Source organism: Polypterus senegalus, chromosome 11 (assembly GCF_016835505.1).
Source record: "Polypterus senegalus isolate Bchr_013 chromosome 11, ASM1683550v1, whole genome shotgun sequence".
Taxonomy (NCBI): domain Eukaryota; kingdom Metazoa; phylum Chordata; class Cladistia; order Polypteriformes; family Polypteridae; genus Polypterus; species Polypterus senegalus.
In genome coordinates, this window is record NC_053164.1 from 106,179,063 (window position 1) to 106,205,374 (window position 26,312).

At 36.0% G+C, this 26,312-nt stretch overlaps 2 protein-coding genes across 4 annotated transcripts in view; both read left to right on the forward strand.

Moving 5' to 3' along the window:
- arhgef39 (Rho guanine nucleotide exchange factor (GEF) 39) overlaps nucleotides 1–9,260 on the forward strand; it is a 144,612-nt gene extending 135,352 nt beyond the window's left edge. For 2 of the 3 annotated variants that reach the window (XM_039769435.1, XM_039769436.1), the window contains one exon: nucleotides 7,762–9,260. In XM_039769435.1, coding sequence (XP_039625369.1) covers nucleotides 7,762–7,932 — 171 coding nt within the window. In that variant the 3' untranslated portion in view covers nucleotides 7,933–9,260. Of the gene's footprint in view, nucleotides 1–2,493; nucleotides 2,590–7,761 lie in introns of all 3 variants that reach the window. The other variant, XR_005635612.1, reaches the window with a different exon arrangement.
- Nucleotides 9,261–24,061: 14,801 nt separating this feature from the next.
- ercc2 (excision repair cross-complementation group 2) overlaps nucleotides 24,062–26,312 on the forward strand; it is a 107,546-nt gene continuing 105,295 nt past the window's right edge. Inside the window, exons 1-2 of the mRNA XM_039769437.1 lie at nucleotides 24,062–24,210; nucleotides 24,462–24,561. Coding sequence (XP_039625371.1) covers nucleotides 24,206–24,210; nucleotides 24,462–24,561 — 105 coding nt within the window. The 5' untranslated portion in view covers nucleotides 24,062–24,205. The remainder of the gene's footprint in view (nucleotides 24,211–24,461; nucleotides 24,562–26,312) is intronic.

Genomic DNA, 26,312 nt, shown 5'->3' on the forward strand with positions numbered 1-26,312 from the left:
TACCAGGCCTTCTTCAGGTGCTGTTTGTTCAATGTACTTTCTGCCTTCAGTTTTGTCTTTAGCAAGTGTAGTGCATAACCAATTAGATTTAGGTCTGTTGATTGACTTGGTCATTGAAGAATATTTGACTTCTTTCCCTGAAAAGAATTTGGTTTTCTGTCATATTATGTTTCGGCTCATTGTCCATCTTTACTGTGAAGCGTTATCCTATCAGTTTTGCAAGATTTGTCTGAATCTGAGTAGACCGTATAGCCCTGTACACTTCATAAATCATCCTGCAACTTTTGTGAGTAGTCATATCATTAATAAACACCAGTAACCCACTTCCATTGACAGTCATGCATGCCCATTCTGGTACATATTGATCTTAATTTGTCCAAAAAAAACTGTTTCCAAAATTGAATGGTTTGCAGCTTGTGATAAACCCTCTGTATTTACTTAAGTGAAGTATTTTTTATTAAAGGTTTTGGGAATAATAGGCCTACCTACCAGCAAGTGTTCATGGTTTCGATAAATGTTGTCAATCGTTTTTTCTTCACCAAGAAATAATTCTGCCATCAAAGTAAAGATGTCTTCTGTGGTTGACCAAGCCTTCTGGTGTTGCTGAGCTCACCAGTGCATTCCTTCTGTTTAAGAATATACCAAATGATTGATTTGACCACTTCTGGATTTTCTGCTGTGTCTCAGATGGTTTTGTTTTGTTGTCTCTGCCTAATGATGGCCTGTTTTTACTTCCATGGACAGCTCTTTGGATCTTATATTGAGCGTTCACTGCAACAGTTTCCAAGTGTAAATCCCACACTTGGAATCCACTCCAGACCTTCTGCCTGCTTAACAGTTGATGAAATAATGAGGGACCTGTTCACACCTGGCTATGGAACACCTTGTCAATCAATTGTCCAAACACTTTTAAGCCCTTGAAAATGGGGGGACCATGTATAAAAATGGTTATCATTCCTAATTTGCTCATACTATATTTCTGTTAAACTCTTTGAATAAATGCTGAAAGCCTACATTTCAATCATGTAATTATTTCTTATTTCTGATACATTGTTGTGGTGTAAAGAGCCAAAATTATGGAAATTGTGTCACTGTCCAAATACTTTAGGACCTAACTGTAATAGATATGCCAAGGACAATAATCTTTTTTACATTTTAAAGTTATGTTTTTTTTATATAACCAGTTTGGCACTTGCATAGCAAGTACACTGTTTTTAAAACTCTTTAGATGGTGCAGTGAACTCCAGTGGAATTTAGCCGGTCAAAAATTTGTGGCTACTCTTGTACAAGGAATTGCTAGCATGTTTGTAAAGATACCATTACCAACATAATGTTTAGTCTACATTTTAAGTTGTTTGTATCAATTAATTTTTGTTTATGCAATGTTTCACAGATGATAGCTTGATTTATTTTTATAATTTGCAACCATTGTCATATGAAAATAGAGTATGATGGTACTCTGCAAACATAGGACTGTTTCACGTTCAAATTGAGCTCATATTTAAATGTGTATTACACTTTGAATTTTCAGAGCTGAACAGAAAATTTTTAATGTATCCTATCAATGTTGTAATATTCTGTCTACATTATTTGACAATGTGAAACGTTTTCATGTCACTTTTGTAATTTCCAGGGTGGTCATTTCCAGGTTATCTCGTAGAAACATTTGCCATGGGTAGCCCTACCATGCATAGATAGATAGATAGATAGATAGACACTTTATTAATCCCAAGGGGAAATTCACATAATCCAGCAGCAGTATACTGATACAAAAAACAATATTAAATTAAATAGTAATAAAAATGCATATAAAAGCAGACAATAACTTTGAGTAATGTTAGCATTTACACCCCCGGGTAGAATAGAAGGCTTTAGGAAGACTATCTTAAAGATCTTTGTGGTTCATTACCTCTTTCAACACAAAGTCACAAGCCAACGAGGAGTTTATTAAACTTTTTTTAATTAAATTGCCTCTTTAGTTGAGGAATATCTTGTCATGTTTGTTTGTTTTTTCCAATATGTTTAGTAAACTTGTACCAATATGCAGTTTTTTTTTAATAAAGGTATTGTTTAATTTCAATAAATGACACATACAATAATTGATATGGATGGTCTGGCACATTTATACACACCAAATGCTTTTCAGAGCTATTTGTCTAAATTTGGCTCTGAAACAAAAAGTAAAGTGTTTAACTGTATGCACACTCTTATGAATTAAAATTACAAAGTTAACTCACAAAATTGCTACATTTCTAGTTATGTTTAATATTAAAATTACTGTTAGTTGGAATTATCAGCTAACAAAGTAAGTCCTTCATTGCCTGAGTCAATTAGTAATGATTTAAGATGCAGTATTTTATGTTGTTTTTCAATAATATCCTGTCAAATGAGCACTGCTTATGTATTAACTCTACTGAGGCTAATTTCTTGTTCCAAGTTGGTTGTAAGCTGAATTGTTTAATGAGAAAAATGTCAAAATTCTTTATTCCTCAGATTGTGGAAAACATGCAACTACCAAATGTATGAACATTTTGTACATAATAATTTTGAAATATATATGCAGTTCAAAACAACCAATTGCATGCACTGGTAAGTCACACTGTGTGTAATATTTATTGTATTGATGAAGCTGTTCATTCTGCTTTTTGTTACAGACTACATATTCTGGCTTGTGGTTCTTACTAATGATGAGACAGGAATCTGTTGTTAACTCAGTGACCATTTAAAAAAAAAAAAAAAAAAAACTTTTACATATTTGTTTCTCCATACTGCTCATTTCATAAACACTCTGGGACGTAGTTAGTAGTGTCCAATAGGTCAGATCATAACTGTGTTTTTTTTTCGTAACCAAGAGGGATTCCAGTATTTAGTATGTGGATAATCTTCTGACTCAAGAAGTACTTTCAGTAGCACTCTCATTGTCCCTTTTGTTCTAACTGCTCAAAAATCCTTGTCTGAATACATACCCCATGTTCTCAACAATACACAAAATATTAGTATTTTATTTTTTGCAATGATCAACATTTGATGCAGCACTGTAAAGACAATGTATACTTGAAGTGCACAGGGCTCAGTTTATATTGCAGTCTTTGCTGTTATCTGGTGGATAAAGCCAAACAATACAAGTTAAGTGGCCTTCCTTGATGTTTAGTTTTCTACCTCTTGGTGTTATGCCCTGAAAGTATTAATATATTGAGATCTGGATTGATTAACAAAGTACTTTAATTTTTCTGTCATATATTTAAAAGGACAATTTAGTTATTGGATAATGATAGTCACCTTCTGTACGAGAAATAAGTTTAAAATACGCAATATTTGTATAAGTATTGTATACATTATTTATTGAAAAGGAATTGATATGCCTTTATGGTACATTTTAAGAGCAACTTGTGTCTATCTTGGCAGCAGTGGATTAATTTTATAATCCCACTCTGAAAGGGACATGTATTTGACCTAGCCATCTGTTTTTTACATTTTAAATAGTATGCAAAACATTTTGTTGTAGAAAATAACATTGCATACAATCAAGTTGAACTTGTACAAGAAATGACTTCATAGGCAAACTAAGAAAAAAAAATATCAGGTTATATTTAAAAAAAAAAAATGAGTAAAAAAAGACAAAACCTATCAACAAAATTCAACTCCGACCTGAGATAATGAGAAGAGAGCAAACAAATGGGCAAAAATAGTGCTTATTTTAATAGTTTATTAATTAAGCCTTGGTCATATTTATAAAAAAAAAAAAAAAAAGTTTTGAAGAGAACCCTCTAAGTGAGAATTTGACTAGATTCTTTTCCAGTTCTAAATAGAACATCAGAAAACTCTGATTTAGAAATAGTTGCTTGAGATTCTTCCAGTTAATCAAGATACAATATAGGTACAGTATGTACTAATAGTATGGTAAAGGTATAGCCTTCTCCACTTTAAGGCTCTCTGGGATTACACCAAACACAGCTGTTAATGGGTTACAGTGATTGTGCTAACAAGACTGTCTGATAAGTATTCAAAGATTTTTGTCCAAATTGATGTTAATTTGGTGCATTTCCAAAAAAAAATTTGTGTTTGTGTTCTCATTCTTCAGACAATTATTTAAATGAAAACCCAAAATTCGATCAGACTAATGCAAAACTTCCTTATGTCCCAACGAGGAAATAAAATATTGTTCTTTTTTTTTTTGCTGAAATATTGTTTGCTTTACAAGAAAGAAGGAAACATCATTAGCTTATGGTGGTAACTGGTCTACTATAAGTACAGATTTATCACATAAACATACCTGTATTTAATAGCTTTAGAAAAATGTTGTACAGCAATGAGGTATTGCAACTATCCCTAATGAAGTGATTTCTTTAAAAGCAAACAAAACATCAGAGGAACTAAAATTTGTTTTATTGAAAACCAACTTCTTGCATCCCAGACACCCAACAACATAGTTATTGCAGTTCCTGGCACATGTCTTTATTTTTTTAACTTTTTGGAGTAACTTATCATTAATGTGAGGTTCATGTTCTCATTTCTTTCTGTTTTGCGTAACTTCAAACTGCATATTTGCTGTGTAGTAATGCTGAACTGTACTATATAATGAGATGTGTAAATAAGGGCAATCACTCCATATCATGTGGTTAAAGATAGATTTGCAAAAAGTGAATGTACTTTATTGTTACTTTAACTTTGTAAATTTCATCTAAATTTCAAATTTTGTTTATTTCTCTATCATACTGTTAATGTATAACTTAGTTTTAGACTATCATCTTAGCCAGATAATTGATTGTATGTGGAGGAATGCCTTTGTGACCTGGGGTTAGAGTAAGATCACAGTCCCTCTTTCATCTCATAAAAGGTGACTAATGGAGGTAGGTCTTTAGAAAGGCATCTGGCCTTATAAAATTCTGCTCCAGAAAACAAAGCAGAATGTGACAGAGATCTATAAGGGAGCAAAGATAAATGTTAAAAAGTAATTAGAAGTGTGCAAAAAGTTAAGGGAGTGGAGTTTGTAAATTAGCTGCAGAATATGGAGGGAAGGAAAATTGTATTTAGAATTGTGAAGCAGCAGGCATAAGAAAAATTTGATAAAGTAGGTATGAAGTGCTTGAACAATGCTGAAGTGAACATTTTGACTGACAGAAGGATTAAGGATACCTGGTAGAATCATGTATAGGAGTTGCTAAATTAATAGAATGAATGGGATAATGATGTCCACGGTAAGGAAATAGAAGGACCAAGCTGGAAGTTTTCAAAAAACAATCACAAAAGCATTGAAAATTATGTACATGGGTAAATCCGTGAGCCAAACTGGAGTGGTGTTTGAAATGTTGAAGGAAGCAGAAGGTCCTGAAGTTGAATAGTTGACAGAGCTGTGTAAAAGGTGAATTCCTGGAGAATGGGAAAAAAATGTGTTGATTCCAGTAAACAATAAAAGGTACTCCATTAGTGTGTAGGTCATATCAAACAAGCACATTTTTAGTAAGGGTAATGATGGTGCTTTAGAAAGTGCTAGAAAAAAAGAATCTGGGATTAAATGAAAGCTGGCAAAGTGCAGTTTGGTTTCATGCCTGGAAAGAGAAAAACAGATTTGATCTTTTGTTGTGAGGCAAAAGGTGGTTGGTGCATGGCTATGCCAAGTATGTGGTAAAGATGTTGGGAGAAACTCTGCCCAATGCACAAATGTTTGGAAATGGTTACATAAAAGATATTGTAATATGAAGGGTACTCTGTAGGAAGAAAGTGTGTAAATGTTGATGTAGTAAATGAATATTTAGATATTGGCAGTAGAGTATTTTGGAGAAAGTAGGATAGTCCTAGCAGGTGATATGCTGAGTGCAGTCAGAGGTTCTGGTATAGCAGTGATAGCAAGGGTGAGACGTGCATGGAAGAAACTCCAGGAGCTGTCTCCCATTTTGACTTGTAAAGGAGTCTTTCTGTCAAGGATAAAATTTATGGAAGCTGTGTGATGAACAGTATGTTCAGTGGGATTGAGACGTGGCTTATGAAAGCAGAACATGAAGCAAAGCTGGAAAGAACAGAGATGAGAATCTTCAGATGGTTGTATGGAGTGTCACAGGTAAGATTAGGATGAATGGTGAGTTAAGAGAAAGACTTGGTGTGCGGCAATAGGTATTGTGCCATGGATAAGTAAAGGTGTTTTGAGCATGTGGAAACTGCCCTGCTAACCTCTTGTGTTTATATGCAGAGTACTATTTTCTAAAAACTTGTATGTGACATCACCAGTCACCAATGAAAATCTGCCAACAGAACATTATGTTCTTTGGAGGCCATCAGAAAATAAATTGTTCTCTTTCTTTTTCTTATTGTAATTCTAAACAGCCATTCTGACACTGGAACATAATAGAATGAGGTTAGTTTTATTTAGTTGCGGCTGCACAAATCTGTATTCAGATTAAGATCCATAGAGTTTAAGATAAATTCAGAGAAGTTTATGAAAGTATAGGAATGTTTTAGAATACCAGAGGCAAGCCTAGCTGCTGGTAGAGATACAGGATTTAATGCAGACTCTCCTACGATTTCCTCAGAGTAATACCAGTTGTGTTTAGACAAAAGGAGAAATCATTCTATTAAATTTGTTTTAGTAAAAATAAGGTTAATGTGTTTTCTGATCTCTGTTCAAAACGTATTGTCTTTCCGTTTGTGCATGTGTTCACTGTATAATGGCTAAAGCTGACCTTGAAAGTTTTCTTGGATGTTTACACTATACTTTGAAAAATTCTTTGTGCTTTACACCTCCAAAATTAATCTCATATATCAATAGTTGTGATGATTTCTCATGACAAAACCTCAAGCTGTTGAAACAATAGAGGTGTCTCTCACTAAGTTATGTAATGAAAACCTTTAATCAGCTACATTTACCAACTTATTTTGTGCAACAAACTTTAAATATCATCCCACGTGGTCTGTTTGGCAAATTTAAAGATTCAGATATTTCAACAAAAAGTGTCTGAAGAACTTTAATATCGGAATGTAAAAATTCACTCTATATAAAAATGTCTCAACACAATATGTTCAAAACAATCAAAATATTACATAAAAGTATTACCTTAATAAATCTGTAAAATTTGCACTTAATTCAGCGTTAGTTTCTTTGTACTGAATAGCTTAGTTGTTTCCTGCAACATTTCTGTGATGTACATGTGTTTTTACTCTTCATTCTGATGTTTCTTCTCAAAACACTAGAAAGACATGTTGCATGAGACCATTTATTGTAAAATGCATATCAATTAATTTTTCACCCAACCTTTCCCACAACGTATCAGTTTTTGATCAATATTTGACTTCTTTAGTTGTTTGAGTGTTATTTAATGTTGACCTTTAAGAACTCCTGCAATGCTTTTTGACTTGTTGATAGAATGTGTGAAAAAGAGTCTGACATGGATCTTGAAGATTTACATATCATTAAATTTGCCATGTGTAAATAAGATTTTGTTGGTTATTTTAGTGCTTAAAACTGTAATAAAGTGTTATCTGTACTTTAAGAAATGCAAAGAGCCATTTTTTTCCCTCAAATGTGTCAACTCTATTAAAATTGGAGGTTGATTTTCGGAATGTTTAGAATTTAGATCAGTTAAAAGTGCATTTTCTTTTATAGATCTAACAAATTGGTTGGCAGTGCTTTAGAGCAGAAAATGTATGTTTATTTTGCAAACAGATTAAAATGGACATGGCATATGATCTTCAAAAAAGATGATTTGGGAGAAGACCTTGGTGTTACTGTGCTTTACTGACTGTCTTTACTTATGTTTAATCTTTCAGTTAACCTTCCCACAAGAGAAACTTCTGCTGATGTCAAATGACCAGGAGGACATAAATGACTGGTACCGGTGCCTGTCGTCTGCCATCGGCCAGGTCTCCTCTACTAAGCCGACTGCTGCTGCTACTACTACTGACCTTGTGAGCTGCTCAACAAAGGTCGGAATAGATTAATTGATCAGCTAGACCAAGCATATGACAGTCTCTGCCTTAATTGAATCCCAAAAGGGGCAGACTGGGTTATTATTACAGAAGCAATCCAATACCATTCATTAAAGACTCTACAGAGTATGCAGCTTGCTAATTAGTTTATTATACAGACACCTATGATGAGCAGAGTTGTCATTTTGCCCTTTATCGCACAAGGGATGTTATTAAAAGTTTAATCAGGTAGTACTGACCATTTCTGATGGCTTGAGAATGGCCATTACCAGGGTCGCCCCTGCCATACAGCATCTGACAGGATCACAGCTGGAGGTTTGTATTTGAGCTGTTTTAAACAAGTTAAACGTTACGCTGAAGTAAATGTAGTTTTTTTTTTTTTTTTGGGTTAATTGTCTAGTTGTAGTCAATAACAAGCAGCCTAATATGGATCTTTTTCAGCACCCACTGTATTCCTAAAAATAATAGTATGTAATGTGACATCAAAACTTAAATATTTTATGCAATAACTGTTTTAAAATGTTAAAACGTGAGAGAAAATAACTTTGGACAATAAAAGAGAGGCTCTGTTTTATTATAACAACTTAAGACCTTTGTTTTATCTAATGGCAGAAAAAAAGATTTTTTTTTTTTTTCAAAGCATATCTATCTTGTCAGTGTCATAAAGAGAGAAGGAGATCATCTTGGAGATTAGTTTTAATTCTGTGAAGGTGACATTAGAAGCTGATGAAATGAATTGCCCTTTATCCTTGTTTGCCTATGGTTCTTTATCGTGAGTTTGATTAAGGAGTCATTTTCCTAACTTTTTTTTTTAAAGTGATGAAGCCTTATTTCATTATTTTCTTTTTAAATTTACGTATTTGTATTTCCAGGACACCTTGTTTTAAATAATTTTAACAGAGAATGTAATATTGAAAGTAATGCTCATGCAGTTTGCATGACAAAGGTTTTTACATGCTCAAATTAGCCAATTAGAAAATTTGTCATGTGTCTGGCTTTCATTTTGATTTGTGGTGTTTGTTTTTTATTTGTTAGATTGTAAGTATTCTATATACAAATATATAATTTGAAACTTGATTTTGAACATGTTACACCACTATCTACTGTAAACATGGCACTACTTCACTAAGCCTGTATTTATTATATATCAGAGGCACCTGTGCACTAAATCAGTATGCTGTTACTACTTGTGGCTCATAATGTGCAATTCCACAACAAATGATTTTATTTTTTATATCAAAAGTGCTATTTTAGTGTTTTCATATTATATGTGCACTAGACTGTATGTACAGTGGTTTATTGATTGTAATTTGCATATTAATAAAATTAACTTGACCCAATGTTTTGCACTTCTTTTTCATCAATGCTTCTGTGAATGTATGGGGTTTTTTTTTGTAGTTGAGAAGTAATTTTCAAAAACATAGAAACAAGTATATATCCTAAAGAAGAAAAAAGTGTAAAAAAAAAAAAAAAGTTGACTTCAACTGCAGATAAATCCAATGAGCATAAGGAATACTTCTAAACATGGAAGACAGTCCATAGCATCTTTTGAGAATGGACCTATTTTTCTTTTTGAGAAATTTTGCAGCGGTGAGACTGCATGGATGGATGGGGTCCATTTCTAAATGTAAAAAGAGCTCGATTATGCCTGTCTTACATAAAGTGCTTTTTCATTGTCATGGAAGATGAGGGCAGCACCTCTAGATTGCCAAATAGTGGTGAGCCAGTTTTTTGAGATCCCATTTCTCTGCCTCAGATTCAGGAGGAGCAATGAGGAGCAATGCCACTTCTGCCCTTGCTGTTGAAAAGTGGAGTATTTGTTTCAGAATAGATATTTATATATTTAAAAGTATATAATAAAGACATTTTTTATAATACATATGCACACACTGTGTGTCTGAAATAGTGGTGTGTAATATGGAGCACCACAGGGAACTGTCCTGTCTCCCTTCCTGTTCACCCTCAACACAACAGACTTCCAGCACAATACCACCACTTGCCACTTACAGAAATTTTCAGATAACTCCTCCATCACAGCCTGCATTAACGATGGAGATGAGTCAGTGTACCGGAAGTTTGTGGAGGACTTTGTGGAGATCTTGTAATGCAGGGAGAATCACCTGCAACTCTACATCAACAAGACAAAAGAGCTGAAGGTGGACATCTGCTATACCAAGGAGCCTCTGAGACTGCAAATCATTCGGGGGGAGGGCGTGGTAGTGGTACAGAGCTACAAGTACCTAGAGGTCCATATACAGTGATCCCTCCTCGATAGGTGAAAATTCACAAAGTAAAAACCATATGTTCATATGGTTATTTTTATATATTTTAAGCTTATAAACATTTCCCACACAGTTATACAGCATAAACCCTTTATATTCTCTTACTTATTAGGTAAGATTCGTTGAAATTATGTATGTAAACACACTGTTTATATATTACGCACAAACATACATATCGTATATCATTGACGAGTTTTATTTAATATGTAATACCATATTAAACACATTGTAATTGATTAGGTAATATCAAAATTAATAAAAAATCTACAACATGTAAGTATAAATAAAACCTAAATGTTATTTTAAAGATATCAAGCATCTCCAATATCACATATGTTACAGCTATTACGATAGACAGGCCACCAGCAATAAATACGTACAATGCAAGAAAAATTGTAAAAATGTGAGTACAGTTACACTAAACTTACATACATTTACTAAGTAAATAGAAAATTAGTAGCTGTTCCCTTCCTTCAACATATCCAAAAATTTTACCTTTTCAGCAGTCGGCGCTTGGGCACGGCCCCGGAAGCAGGAGCAGATCGTTTTGGATACATAACGAAGGGCTTGACTACACACAAAGAGAAACTCAAAAGAGCACTAAAGTTAACTCTTTACACAGCGAAACACATTGATGCTTAAATGAGCGAGATGAGATGCTGGCTAACGCAAAGCGGATTCAAATGCTGCTGTCCGTCACTGAGCCAATCAGCACCCAGGAACTTAACCGCGTGCTCTGATTGGGTAGCTTCTCAGCCATCCGCCAATAGCGTTCCTTGTATGAAATCAACTGGGCAAGCCAACTGAGGAAGCATGTACCAGAAATAAAAAGACCCATTGTCTGCAGAAATCCGCGAACCAGTGAAAAATCTGCGATATATATTTAGATATGCTTACATATTAAATCCGCAATAGAGTGAAGCCGCGAAAGTCGAAGAGCGATATAGCGAGGGATTACTGTAAACAACAAACTGGACAGGTCTGATAACACAATGGCTGCTGTACAAGAAAGGCCAGAGCAGACTCTACTAGCTAGGGAGACTAAGGTTTATTGATGTATGCAGAAAGCTGCTAGAAATGTTCAGTCAATGGTAGCCATTGTGGTGTTCTACGCTGCAGTCTCATGGGGAAGCAACTTGTGCTCAAAAGAATCACAATGCTTGAACAAACTTATCAGGAAAGCCAGCTTCATCATAAGACTAACCCTGAACATATTGGACGCTGTTGTGGAAAATAAGATGATGATAAAATCGGATGCCATCATAAAATAATCCTCTCTATCCCTTCCAGGAGGTGCTCTGTCTCTCTCAACACTTTTTCGCCACTATGTTAAGAAGGGCCCCTGGCAGTCTTTTTTTGTCAACTGCTGTGAGGCAATTCAATGCTACCTCCCAATGTACTCTTTATATTAATTTTGATATTTATTTACAACATTTATAAATTGATTGATGATTTGCTTGTATTATTTATCCTGTTAGTCTGTAACCTTGTTTTGTGGAGCAGCTGATAACTTAATACCTCCTTTGTAACCTCTTTAAGGTTTCCCACCACATTTTGGAGATAACACTAATAGAATGTCAACAACCAGATTTGATCTGAAAGGCATCCACTTTACATACTAGATGCTTGTGGATGACAGTTTTTTGGTGTCATCTTAGTTTGGTATTCATGGTGTACCACAGCATTTCTTAGAGTGGGAACCAACAAATCCAAGCAGAAATGAGTTTTTCTCTTCAGGAAAAAGCACACCAGAACCATCTAATAGAAGGTTTTGTTTATTAATAATGTTAGTGAAACTGACCAAAGTTTACAGTAGCCTTAGGACTCCAGATGTTATACTAGACAAAGTTTGAGAAGTAGAAGACAAATATTAAAATAAAGTTGTCAATTTACTGATTGGTCTGTATCCCACTCACAAGCATAATCATGACTTTTGACTGGTGACCAAAAGAAGAACTTGCATGTACTGTACATATCACTATAGGACAAAGTGGGAATTGCACATTCTGCTAGGCTTTAGTGGCATACCAAGCCTGTAAGGCAGCAGATTTAACATAAAACCAGCTACACCAAAACGTCACGTACATTCCAAACTAATTAACTGAACTCCAATTTGTACCGGGATCTGCCTGCACTTCATCTGATAACAAAGGTGCAAATCAAAGTTGAACTGGTATCTTTGCAGAGGCCCCTTTACAGACGTCTTGAGCTGGAAGGTGCAAAGTGGACTCAAGCAAGGACAAAGTGTAGCATTCCAGCCGGACTTTATTCAGACGATGCACGTAATAATCATGACGAATGGACCATGGTGGGGTATTCCAACACATTTATTCACAAATTACCATAGACACATTGTAAGAGCTGTTCGCCTTCCAGCTAGATGCTAATTTAAAGATGAATGGAAAGCGGTAACTTTCTCATTAACCTTTTCTGGTGAGCAAACAGTAGCAGTTTGAACTTCCTTCCCGGAAGTTGCCCATTCCCAATTTCAAAATAAGAGTCTAATGAACATTATAAGGTATAATTCATTCAGGGATTTAAGTATCTAAAAAATATCAAATAGAACAAATAATCTGGGTCATTTACACAAAGAGCTGTAAATCAATGAATGTCAATTCTAATGGACAGAAGATATTGCCTATGAGGAGACATTGATTTTGTAACTGGAAGTCAGTTTAATCTAATCAGGAAAAGTTATAAATACAATTAAAATTGACTACACCATCCTGAAAATTCTCTTGGGCTTTCAGGTGGCTCTCAAGGGAATTATGGAGGAACTCCCACAGGAGCTCTGCTCTCACTCTCCAAATTGACTGAAAATTTAAATCTCTCTTTAACTAAAAAGCTATGAGCTGCTCTTCCTTTGTAGAGCTGAAAGTGACAAACTCTTCTCTTTGTGAATGTGAGTACTGAGATCCAGTTTGCCAGGCTAAACAGTGAGCCAGTTTGAAGGCTGAGAAGCAGCTATCACTTCAGGAAAGGAACCTGAGCATCAAAACTGTTATGCCAGAAAGAGTAATGCTTCTCTCTTATGAAGCTGCAGACAACACAGCAAAGAGACTAACTGAGAAAAGCATATCCCATCATAAACAAAGGACCACGTCACAAAGAGAAAGAGTGTGTTTCAACCCAATATGAATCTTCCACTTGAACTCAGAGCAACAACAAAGTAACAACTCCACACAACTTTGGACATCATCTTTAAATGTTTGGTATCTTAGTATTTATTTGTCTGTGTCAAGATAACTTAGAATTCTGTCTGATGGAGCAGGGGCTGTACAAAATGTTAACAGGTACAACGAGTTTAGCCAGAATCTGTCCTTCTTTTTTGTTTTCTATTATGTAGTAGTAAGTAAATCATGAAATATCAGACAGACTGTCTTCTCTTCTGTTTGTGAAGTCCAAAGCATCTGCGTTCCTTATTCCTCTATTGCTGCATTCTACACATTGTAATTTTGGAAGAGCATTCACTGGTTGTTGGCTCTCTCATACACACAGAGCCCACCCCTATGTCTTTGATTTTGTTGGGGTTGGGTATGGACTGGTTGGAGTGATTCTTCATTTGATTCATTTCTTCATCACCGATTGGAGTGAGTCTTCATTTCCTTAAATTTTTAGTGGGGGAAACGGCAAGTTTTGGATAATATGCAGGATGTGGCTTGATTCACCAACAACATTTTTTAGGTTTTGCTGTGCAGTAAAAAGTGAAAGTATCTTGTTGCTATCTGTTTCATTTACATCCGTTAATTTTTTTCCCCCCTTATTTACAAGCTAGTTTTGTTAACTGTTTTAATGCATTAAATAATGATATATACATATGTTCTAAAGTGGCTACAGGGGACAATTTAATATAGGGCTGATGCCTATGGACTGAAGCAGATAGAAAAATTGCTAAATGTAGTATCCTTATCTATTTTAATATTAAAATGACATGACACTGCATGATCACAGACAAACAACGGCAGATAATAGGAACAATGTATGGCCCTGAATGTCTGTAACAGCAATACAGCTATGAGTGATTCTGTTTTAAAATGCAAAACCTCAAAGCTTCTAAAATCAGCTACATCTCTGGAAGACGTATGTAATTTATTATAGGAAATTATTCCAAAACTGATACCTGGGCCAATATTTCTAGATTTATTAAATCAAGTGTCAGCTAAAGGAATGATGTCAGTGTTACTAAGCCAAGTTTTAGTAAGTAAACAGAAATCAAACTCTGTATCTGGTTTTATGTCATTTAATAAAACTTCTTTATTTCCACACAAGTCAATGTTTATCACACTAACATTTTAAACTACTATGATGTTTATAAATGTTATAATGCCCACTTGTGAAAATTGCTCATGCTAATTTAGCCCAAAATTTTCAAGTACAAAAAAGAAATTCATATATAAAATGTACCCTTAACATTTCAAGATTTTATTAAAATTGCAGTTCTTTTTTTAATAACAGTTATAATCATTTTTATTTAAATTAGGTAAACAGGTACATAAAGATTTTGACAATACTTATAAGTAGACAAGTAACTATATGTAATAACAGTTATCACCCAATGAAAAGTACATGACTCTTACTGTTAAAAACCTCACACCATTCCAGTGTGGTGCTAAGATATCACACGTTGCACAGCTACACGCTGGTCCCAATCTGGGTGTTTTGATGTGTGATGGGTGTGGCAACGCGCTGTAATCGGCGCATACTCTCACCCCCCCCCTCTATATACTGTATAGGTATAGCTAACTGGAAGAGCAGTCATCACTGTTACTAGTGAGAAGCTCATCTAGTGCTGATGATTTAATGCTATTGTCATTGATACCATCATAATAAATATCGCTATCATTAGCTTTATCTGATGACACTTTATCCTCTCACAAATCGCTGTCCTTGTTGCCGTCAAGATTATTAGAAATAGAACATTTGAGGAAACCATGTTGAATCATAGACACATCAAATTAATTCCAAGCGGCATGTATCCATTCGGCCAGTTCAGAGAGAGTTGGTTGTCGCATATATTCACCAGCAGTAAATGCGTGATTACCCACGCTTAACCATGCATTCCATTTACGCCGGATAGCATTCTTCATCGGCTTATTGATAGAAGCATCTAAAGGTTATAATAGATGGGGCATGCCATCTGGAATAATAGCAACATTAGATTTTATTTTCTTAAGTTCCTCCTTTATAGAAGACATTCTATGTACACAAAACGAGTTGAGCACCAACATAGAAGATTGTTTCCTTAGATCACCAGGGGTCTCATGCATAACGCCGTGCATAGAATTCACACTAAAATATGGAGTACAGACAAAAGCGGAAATGTTCATACGCACAAAAAAAATCCAGATGCATAAATCTGTGTGTACACCAACTTCCACGTTCTTCCACTCCATAAATCCCAGTCAGTGTGAAAAGTAATGTACGTGCACGCGCCTGCTGCCACTCCCCAACTTCTCCCAGAATTACACCTCTTTGAATATGCAAATCAATACAAAGACCCCTTAAGCTCGGCATTCTGTGAAAAGGCAATGGCAAAAGCACGGGGGAAAATAGAAGAATTTCAGCGAATACCAAGTGGTGGCAAGGAAAAACCATGCTATTTGTTGGTTTAAACAGTGGTATAAACAACAAAAGGAAGTTGATCGAGTAACTCAGAGTGTCAGAGAAACTCGAAAGCTCAAGTTCACAAAGTCGCACAATGCCCGAAATAAAAAAGAAGTTGTCAGATATCAAAGTCGCCGTGAAAAGGCGAGTCGTAGCCCACCGTCTGAATGTCATATGAAAACTTATTAGAGTACAGAGAAAAGGAAAAAAAAATAGGGACAAAAAAAAGCTCGAAATGTCAACTTTAATCACAAAATTTCCACTTTAATCATGTAGTTTATTTTGTGATTAAAGTAGAACATCATAAACTTCATGCTAAAATCGTTTAATTTACTAGTTTCTCAAATATCATCGTAACTAAAGTAGAAAGTTAAATGCTTTGTATTGTATGTGTTCTTCTATGTGCTCTGTGTGTGAATCACTACGTGCTTCTTAAACGGGCTTTCTCTTCCTCTGACAGGACACAGAATCCATTATATTCATGTAATTACAGCTCTCTGAATAATTAAAATACTGAGATGTATACTTGATATAATTTTCATGATAATAGGAATTAAAGTATGTTATTAAACATGGGAACACGGTGGCGCAGTGATAGTGACAAGCTGGCGCCTCGTCCAGAGATTGTTCCTGCAAGATGCTTGCCGTGCCGTGCGCGACTTTCGATGAAATAATTTATTGCAGCAGTACTGTTTCTTTCAAACGTACTAACCCCAAATTCTTGTCCTTCCTTTTCTTTCTCCAAGTACCCAATCGCCACACAATCATCTCTGTAATAGACGTTAAGCCATCTGTAAGCTTAACGCTGATTCTTCAAAACTTTTAAGGAACATTGAAATATCTTCATAGTACATGTTTAATTATTCTATCCATTTATCCTTCTAGTGTTGCGCCAGCCCCAGCAAGAATACAACGCGGGGCAGGAACAATCCCTGAACGGGGCGCCAGCTTGTCACTAGCGCTGTGGCACTGTATTCCCACATGTTTATTAACAATATAGATTATTTAAATGATGTTAACATTTTATTTGTATAATGTAATAAACATATTTTGCTGCATTTCATCTTAAAATGATATCATCATCATATGTAAATACGCACTTTCTAAAGTGGCTCAGGTTGTGCAATATTATAACTGTATCGCAAGTTTACGGTGAGGTAATCGTACTTATAAGTACAAACAGTTCTACAAGGAGCACTTGATGGATTGATTGATTGCGTTTATAGTTCTTGAGATTAAACTGTTTCTGAACCGCGAGGTCCATACAGGAAAGGCTCTGAAGCGTTTGTCTTATGAGAGCAGTTTAATAGACAGCATGGCTGAGGCAGTGTGTGCTTGATGCTATATACAGATAATTCTCTTTCCAATCAGCTGCTGTAGAGCTGTGATTCCACACTCAGATAAAGTGATATAAATACTCTGATTGGTGCAATGAGAGTAATATGGAAAAAGATGATCCACTGTGGCAACCCCTAACAGGAGCAGCTGAAAAAAGAAGAAGAAGAAGGTGCAGTGAGAGTAACAGCACTAAAGCAGCTATGTTATTTGGAATAGTTTTCCATTCCGTGGACTATTATATTGTTACAGGTTAATTACAATCAGATGGCTTAAACTAATAAACAATATGCGGTTAATTTCAGTGTATATGATAAAGCCACGTCAGGGATGTGCATCTAAAAAAGAAAGGGAAACCACACTGAAACAACAGCATTGTTTTGACTCTGGGTGCCGCCAGTTTGCAATACTGAGTGGACAACTTGCGTACGCCAGGGTTTGAGCTAGCGTGAAAATCTGCATGGCTTTATGCCAAGTCTAGGTTTTATACATCCTGATTTTAGTGCAGAAAAGGGAGTACGCAATATTTTTGTGCGTACACACCATTTATACAGATCTTGTCCCACCTGGGGGGCTCGGTGCCAGACCTCTTCATTCCTCCCTCTGTTGGCATCTGTAGAGCCTCTCAGAGTACTCAATGGCTCCCTGCTCCTCCATAATGCTCAGAGTGAGTGACCCACCCTTTTAGTGCTGTTACACTCACTCCATCTCTGCACCACCAAGTGTTCTCTCTGTTCTAGATTGTGCTGGCTCACCTGCCCCATTCTACCTTTGTTTTTTTTTTCCATTCTGATTTAATTCCTCCACCATCCTGCTCAGGCTCCTTTCAAACTGATGGTGGTGCAGGTGTCTCAATTATGCACCCCAGTGAGCTAACGAGGAAACTGTCCAAACTGCACACGAAAGTGTGCTCCGCTAATTCCCCCATCAACACCTCAGGATTGCTTATCCATGCTACCACATGCACCTACATCCCTCCATTCCTGATCACACTGATTTTATTTTTAAAAAAACCTCGCCACCATAGACGTCTCTCACCACACACCCCAATAAGAGTGAGTGACACTGTTTCATAAAAAATGCTTAAACCCTCCTATAGTATTAAAGGAGAGATTATTCACTTTGCTAAGTCTGGTGGGTGAAACTGTCTTATATTTAAATATTCAGTATTCAAATATCCACCCCTTTAAACAAAGATTTATCATTTTAAATGTCCAAAAATTTATCTTGGATACTAAGTGTTGCCATAAATGTGTCTAACAAAATATATTAGATAAAAAGTAGCCATTTGTGTTTGAAAATGTAGTTAAACAAATGGTAGACAGAAATTGGTACTCAAGTAAAAATATTCTCAAAACATACTCAAGAGAAAGTTCAACTTTGTTCCTATACAACATTTAAAATAACATTAGCCTTGCAATAAATTGATATATTAAATACATATAAATGTTCTATTTAATAATTTGAAAAATAAATGTTGGTGTAACAAGCGATTTAATTAAATATGGAACTGATGTAATGAATCTTGAGTTCCATTGCAAATCATAAATACATCATTAATGTACCTACCCCAAACCAAAAGTTTTTTTTATGAAAAGAATAATAAAAGGACTAATCTATAATAATAAAAGGCAAAGCCCTCACTGACTCACTCACTCACTGACTGACTGACTCATCAATAATTCTCCAACTTCCCGTGTAGGTAGAAGGCTGAAATTTGGCAGGCTCATTCCTTACAGCTTACTTACAAAAGTTAAGCAGGTTTCATTTTGAAATTCTACGCGTAACGGTCATAACTGAATCCTACTTACGTACATATATATGTCCGTAGCCTGCAGCTCGTCTGCCGTGTGAGACGAAGTTGCGTCCTCCATCCCCATGCCTCCCACGTAATTGGCTGCCTGCCCATATAAGGCCGTCCGTCGCTCCGGTCTGTTCATTCCCTTCCTTGCTTCACCATGGTACTCATGCCTCCTTGCTGATAACTGCAGCCTTTTTATTTAATCCACGGCTTCTCCGCTGTTTTATTGTGCTGATAACTGCAGCTATTTTATTTAATCCACGGCTTCTCCGCTGTTTTATTGTTCATTTATTACGCTTGTAGTTATTGTGTAGGTATTTTAGACTTAGTTTACATTGTTCATGTACCCATTTCTTTTACCGTTCCAACCGTACCCCCATTAACATGTCTATCGAGGTGATCACCATCGATTAAAGAACTGTCACTTGCCGAGTGGTTTCCATGCCCGGAGATGGCACCTGCCTTTTCCATTCTTTTTGTTACATATTGCATGGCCATATCAGGCTCACTCTTGATATCCGGAGGAACATTGTGTCTTATGTATTGAATGACTGGGACAGGTTCAAGGTGTGGACTGATGACGGTACAGGAGATAATTATACTACACAGGAGCACTAGAAGAGTGAAATGCTTAAGCCCTTCACCTATGGATCTGCATGTGAGTTGATGGCTGCCGCTGAATTGTTCGGTTGTCGCTTTCAAGTGTACCGAAATGGCCAAATATTTTACACCTTTGGAGAACCGGCAATGCCTCTTAAACATCTTAGATTCACTGGTGACGATTTCAGTAGTGGACACTTTGATGTTTATGAATTTTTCAACTCTCAAAAGCTGGATGCGAAGTTATCGATGAAGCTGGTTATATGCTTACAACGCTTGACAGATGCCAAATGTCACTTCAACACAAGTCCTGCAAATACTAACGTAACTGAAACTCAAACCGATTATGACAGCAGCAATCGAAGCTGTGAGAAAACAGTAAAAAGGAGGCGTGTCAGATGTCGTAGTACATTTTCTGATGCAGCTAAACGAAAACAACTTTGTGACGCTGCCACCAAATACTCGCAGAAAAATCCACAAGTTAATACACACTCTGCCGCTAAATACTCGCAGGCAAATCAACAAGTTCATAGAGACGCTGCAGCTAAATATTTGCAGGCAAATCCACAACTTAATACCGGGAATGCCTGTTAAACATCTTAGATTCACGAATACCGATTTGGGTAGTGAACACTTCGATGAATGAAACCTGTTATCTTTACAACGGTTGACAAACACGGAATGTAACTTGAACACAACACATCCTCCAAATACGAACCCGATTGAAAGAAATAATGATAATCAAATCCTTGATGACAGCAACACTCATAACAGTCACAAAACAATTACATTGACAATCATGTTACGTTATTTTTAAAATGTTTCCTTTTCTTTTTCATAACTTCTTTAACACACTACTTCTCCGCTGCGAAGCGCGGGTATTTTGCTAGTTTTCAGAATAAGTGATAGATTTAGCTATGTTGAGCCTAGAAGCTGCTCCCATTGCTGCCTGTTCGAGTGGTAGAAAAAACTTAATAAAATCAAAGTAGTCCTACTTTAGAGCAATATTATCCAAATATATTATAAATTCAATGTTCTAACGTAGATGTAATACATAGTAAACCATCTCAAAACAATATAACTTCAACTTGCAGTAGGTTTAAAAAGATTCAATGTGAAAAGTTACTGAACTTCCAGCAAGTAAAGTGACAGACTAAGCATATTCTTACTACAACAGGCCAATTCATGTTTATTGGATCAGCTACTCTTAACAAAATTATTCTTTTGAAAATATACAAGTTAAGAGAGTGGTTGTAAAATGGACCTATTGCCAGAAACAACAGAATGTTGAGTTTTTCTGTATCTCAGAAAGAAGTCAAGTAAAATGACACCTTTTATCGGGTAACTAAAAAGATTATGGCATGCAAGCTGTCGCTGCAACTTAGGCCCCTTCTTCAGGCAAGATGTAATCGTACATATCATATGTATCGTATCGTTTGATCTCAGAAAGAAAGAAAAAAATATTAATCAGTGAATGTTTAGTGTATATAGGTGTTACGTTCTGAAGTCACAGAGATGAAAGAATGGTTGTGTGAAGCCCCTGAAAGATGAAGAAACAGGCCAGGGCTTTTACAGGCCGGGCTAGAAAGAGGCTCATTCAAAGTTAGCCAGACATAACAGCAACTAACTGGCTGCGGCCTACACAAGCTTGAAAAAGGGGAAAACTGGTTTAAAAAGTTTTAAAAACAACAAAATAAAACAAACATTAAACTCTGATTTGTATGGACAAGACTTTTAAAAAAAATCTTTGCGAATTAAACTATTGATTAACAAAAGAAAAAAATACAGCAAAATGGCTCAAAAGGAGCAAAAAAGTGGTTATTTAAAAGGAAATCCTAAGCAACCAAGTCCTAACACACAACTCAATAGCAGAAATTCAATAAACTGAGCAAAAATAATGAGATGGCCAGTAAATTGAAGTGGAAAGTCAATACTTAGCAAACAGCTCCACTACAAATTCAATGCACCACTGCTAAGATCCTCTTCCCTGGCTCAAAATATAGTCAGAGGGAGGTCTGGGCAGCAGTAATGTCAGGTTGGCGCCACCTCTTGAGGTACTGCCCATAAAACACAATGAATGAATGCAAATTTAAAGTGACAGTACATAATTACTAAATCAAATGACAACAAAATAGTAAATAAACATAAGTCAGGGAACAAACCCTGGTTATAACATAGCAAAACCTACAGTAGCTGTGTATTTATCAGGATCAAAGGCTAAATGTACAGGAGCTTCAACTATGACCCCAATAAATTTAGTGGGCTTCTTATCAAGTAGTTAATGGCATTCAGTGGCCTGAGTTTTCACGGACTTTCATGGAGATATTGACCAGTGATTGTAACGACTATTACAGCGCCTTTATCAGCACTCCCATCTGTGACAGAGGTAGTGTTTGACAATTCTAACAATGCACAGCCTACAGGTACTTGTTATGTGATATTACGATATTTCTTATTATAATGTGATTCAATATTGGACACTTCTGTCGTGGCTAGTTTATGCCAGCAGGCATACATTTAGACTGAAAGGCATACCTTGAGACATAGATAGTACTGATGATTCTTTGAAGGGTTAATAATAATAATAATTCTTTACATTTATATAGTGTCACTACTTTTCTTTTCTCACTACTCACAGTGCTCTCCACGCAGTTAGGTTTTTACCTACCACAACTTTACAACTGGATGATGTAGTTTTGTAAAACTTTACATTTAAACTAGAAAAAAATGCATGTAGCTCCCACGAGGGTTGCAGTTATAGTTGTTCCACTGGGCTCTGTGGAAGGTACACATGGAGTTAATCCATGCATTCATACCGGGCAAAATTCATTAGTGCAGGTCAATTTTTCATTAATAGTGATTTGTCTTTCATATCCCTGCCTTCAGATTTAAAGACGTAGTCATATGCAGAGCTGATTGTACTAATTTAGACCTGTATGTTTGAACATACCTTCCAGGGTGAGTTTCCATCTTCTGCTCCATGATGTTAAAATGGGCACCACAATAATGAACTGGATGAGGGGTTCAGAAATTACAGCCTTCCTGAAGATCACAATAACGCAATACAAAAAATACATTCAATGCATTTTGTACAAATACAAAAAGAAAATTAATAAAGGTGCCTTGCATTTTGGACTGTTTAAGAGACAGACACAGTTTTTGAGGAAAATGAGCTATGTGTTAGAATATAGTGGTGAGCAAAACAGTACCACTCAGTATCTAGCTCCTTACCTATTCACCCTTGCATAACAAAGTGCATATGTATTTTTGAGATATGTCACACCCAGAGGATCTTGGACACCTCTGTAGTTACAAGGTGTATAAGCAGGAAAGAATACAGAGGCATCGTGGATGATTTTATTGAGTGGAGCTGGTTGAATCACGGAAATTGTAGCTGGCTTCAGGAAGAGCCTGGCTAAGCCAACTTGAGTCGTCACTCAAGAGAGGTGTAGGTGACTTGGTATGTAAATACCAGGGGTGCACCTAAAAAGAAACCTTAAGTGAGCTGTACACACAGCCACCATATACAAAAAAGGGTTTATTGCTTGCCCAGCTCACTGAGATTTGTTTTAAAATTGTATATTCTAAGTGGTCCCCTGAAAAGTGGTTTAATTTCACATTGTACCCTTTCTGGTGTTTTCTTCTTACCCAGTGTCCCGTGTCTAACAAAAAACAATGTGACTGGACAAGAAACAAAGCGCAGATTCCTTTTATACTTTCAGTTCCATTCCTACATGAGGAAGGCAGCCTGTATAACCGTTACATACTTGGTGGCAGCCTTTTCTACTGGAACGCTACTGTTTAAAAATATTCTGCCATATTGTTAGCTCTGATTATTTTACATCATTTACCTTTAACGAGAGGTCAAGCAAAATGACATCTTTTATTGGCTAACTGAAAAAAATTACAATATGCAAGCTTTCGAGGCAACCTTTCTTCATGCAAGGTGTAATACAGAGACTGCAATTCCCCGTGTTTGTATAGACACTAGGAAAGATACAGCAATAGAAAAACGTTTGAGTTAGACACCTTAGATGAAAAAATTAATAGGCCTCGTCAGGCTAAGATTCATTTAACAGGAGGGGAGTACAATGTATAGTCAAGATCTTTTGATAAGATAACTGTCCAACAAGAGTCTTTTGAAGATTTTGATGAGTTTTCCATACAATGTTGATCAATCCGAAAGATGTAAACAATCCTCATATCATGTTATAAAACTGTTGTCTCTATTTAAATCATGTTGAAATGTGTTAAATTTTAGCATGAGTTTAAAAACAAAAACCCGACTATGACAATGTGTTAAATTTTAGCATGAGTTTAAAAACAAAAACCCGACTATGACACATTTAAAACGATTCTAAGTACACGCCAAGTCGTCTCACCGTATTCCCTACACAACTCAGCCCCCATCATATCGTTACGAGCAATGCACAGCTTAGAGCCAATCCGCACCAACTTTGTTTAAAACTGCCTGCAGAGGCAGCCAATTAAATGTGAGCATTCTCAGCATTCGGGACAAGTTAGGTTGGACAGTGACAGTCACCCATGTGAATGTGCAGAAGTATCCCCTGCCACAGAAAGTGTGTAGAGTGCGTAGAGAAAGGTTTTTGAAGCTCTACCATCACGGAGACGTTATTTTTGCTTATCACTGCAAGATAAAGCCATGAAGTAAGTCAATAATAATAAAAATGATTGCATACGGTATTTGTCATTTTAATAAAGTATTTTTGTATGCATGCCTATTTAATATTTTTGTGGACCAATTCATAATTTTGGTAAAGAGACTTGTATTAATATACCGGGTAGCTCAAGCGGTTAACATATCATTTTAGCATATCACTGCATCTTGTACTGTATGCATAATTTGTATGTGATAAACAAAACGTGAAATGATTTATTTATTACTTTCTTTTCTGCAGACTGAATATAGATGGACTTTTGGTCTATTTTCCTTACGATTATATATATCCTGAACAGTATTCGTATATGTTGGAGCTGAAAAGAACTCTGGACGCAAAGGTATGACTCTAAAAATACTTAGTTCTCTCTTCCATTGTTTCTTACTCAAACTGTACATCCGTCGCTTCATTCCGTTTCTGAACTGTATACCCGCTGAGGCTAGGACAGGACTTTCTGACAATATGCGAATGCTTTCAATCGAGCGTTGTCAGTTTTTTTAACATTTTGACTGTACCAAGAGAAGCATCAATGCAGAACCATGGAGAGCATGCAAAATCCAATTAAAAACAGACCGAACCCCAGACTGAAAACCAGTGCCTGGTGCCATCAGACAGAAGTGGTACCCAGTGCAGTACTATTGCATGTACATTTTCCACACCGGCTAATATATACTTTGGTGTTTAATGTAATGCAAAGACGTCAATAAAGCAATTAGACATATATTGCATTTTACTTAAAATGTTTGTCAGTGTAGCTGAGCTTACACTGAAGAGGAGTAGGAGGCTGGAATAACAACTCTAGTAGTAACTGCTTATTTAAAAAACGGGGGAATTTATAAGTTTATTGTCGTGAAGTATTTAAATGCACTCCTTGAACATGATATCGTAGACATCTTTGGTGATTTCAATTAAACAAAAAAAAATGCCAGTGTAACCTCTTTAATATATAGTAGAAGATTTTTTTTTCTTTAATTGTAAGTTTTGTGCCCTACTGTGTGTTTTCTCAAAGCAACATCCAAATCAATTTACATACTCTCAGATCCAGAATATTTGTAGAGAGAAATAATGATTAACTGGAAAGTAGTTTAAGCTACTTGAATTACTTTTGGCTTAATTCATATTCCAACCAGAATGAAATAACTGGTTACCATGAATGCCAACAAATGAATAGATAGATAGATAGATACTAGAAATAAAGGCTACCTTGCTATAGTTATGCTTTATGATCTGAAATGCTTCCATCCTCTTGTTAATTTGTAGTGCCTGCTTACTTTAAAACATGGCCAGTAATATCCTGGTAACATTGCCTGCAAGGTTGGAAATCCCCTAAAATGGCACACCAGACCATCACAGTATTCTTTCATGGAGAACCTAACTTACGTGTGTTTGTTTTGGATTTGAAAGGAAAATATAGTATCCAATAAAAAAACAATTTAATCATTAGAAGAACTTGCCAACTCTATGACATGTTTAGCGGGTTGGTATAGGTTTGAATCCATGTTTTTGGGGCTGTGGCATCATGAAAGTCCCAATGTACTTGGAGCGAAAAATTAATGTTTTAAACAATAAAAAAATACAGTCTATCTATCTATCTATCTATCTATCTAATACAGGTTTTTCACATCTTGGTGTCAATTAACATTGCAGTATAAACCGTTTATACTTTTCATGTTTTAATAGCTGGATTATTAATGACTCCACTGGAAAGAATTCAGGTGATCTGACGTGGTAGCACAGTGATTATCAATGCTCCTTCACTGATGAAATACCCTGAATTGGAATCCTAATTCCAGTTGCTTTACAAGTGCTTTTTCTCTCAGTACAGTATATGCATTTTTTATTTACCCGTTTCTTCATTTTATATCCCAAACTTGTGTGTTTGGCTACCCGGCAACTCTCAGCTTTCCAAGTGTAGGCATTCGTGTGCGTTTCCTATGATGAAGTGACTTTTTGTCTGGGATTGGTCCCTGCCTTAAGGTAATTGCTGCTAGGACTGGTACTTAATCCCTACAGTCATGACCTACTTAAGCAGTGTAGAAGATTGTCATGGATAGATTGATAACTAGACATATATAAAATGTATTAATAATG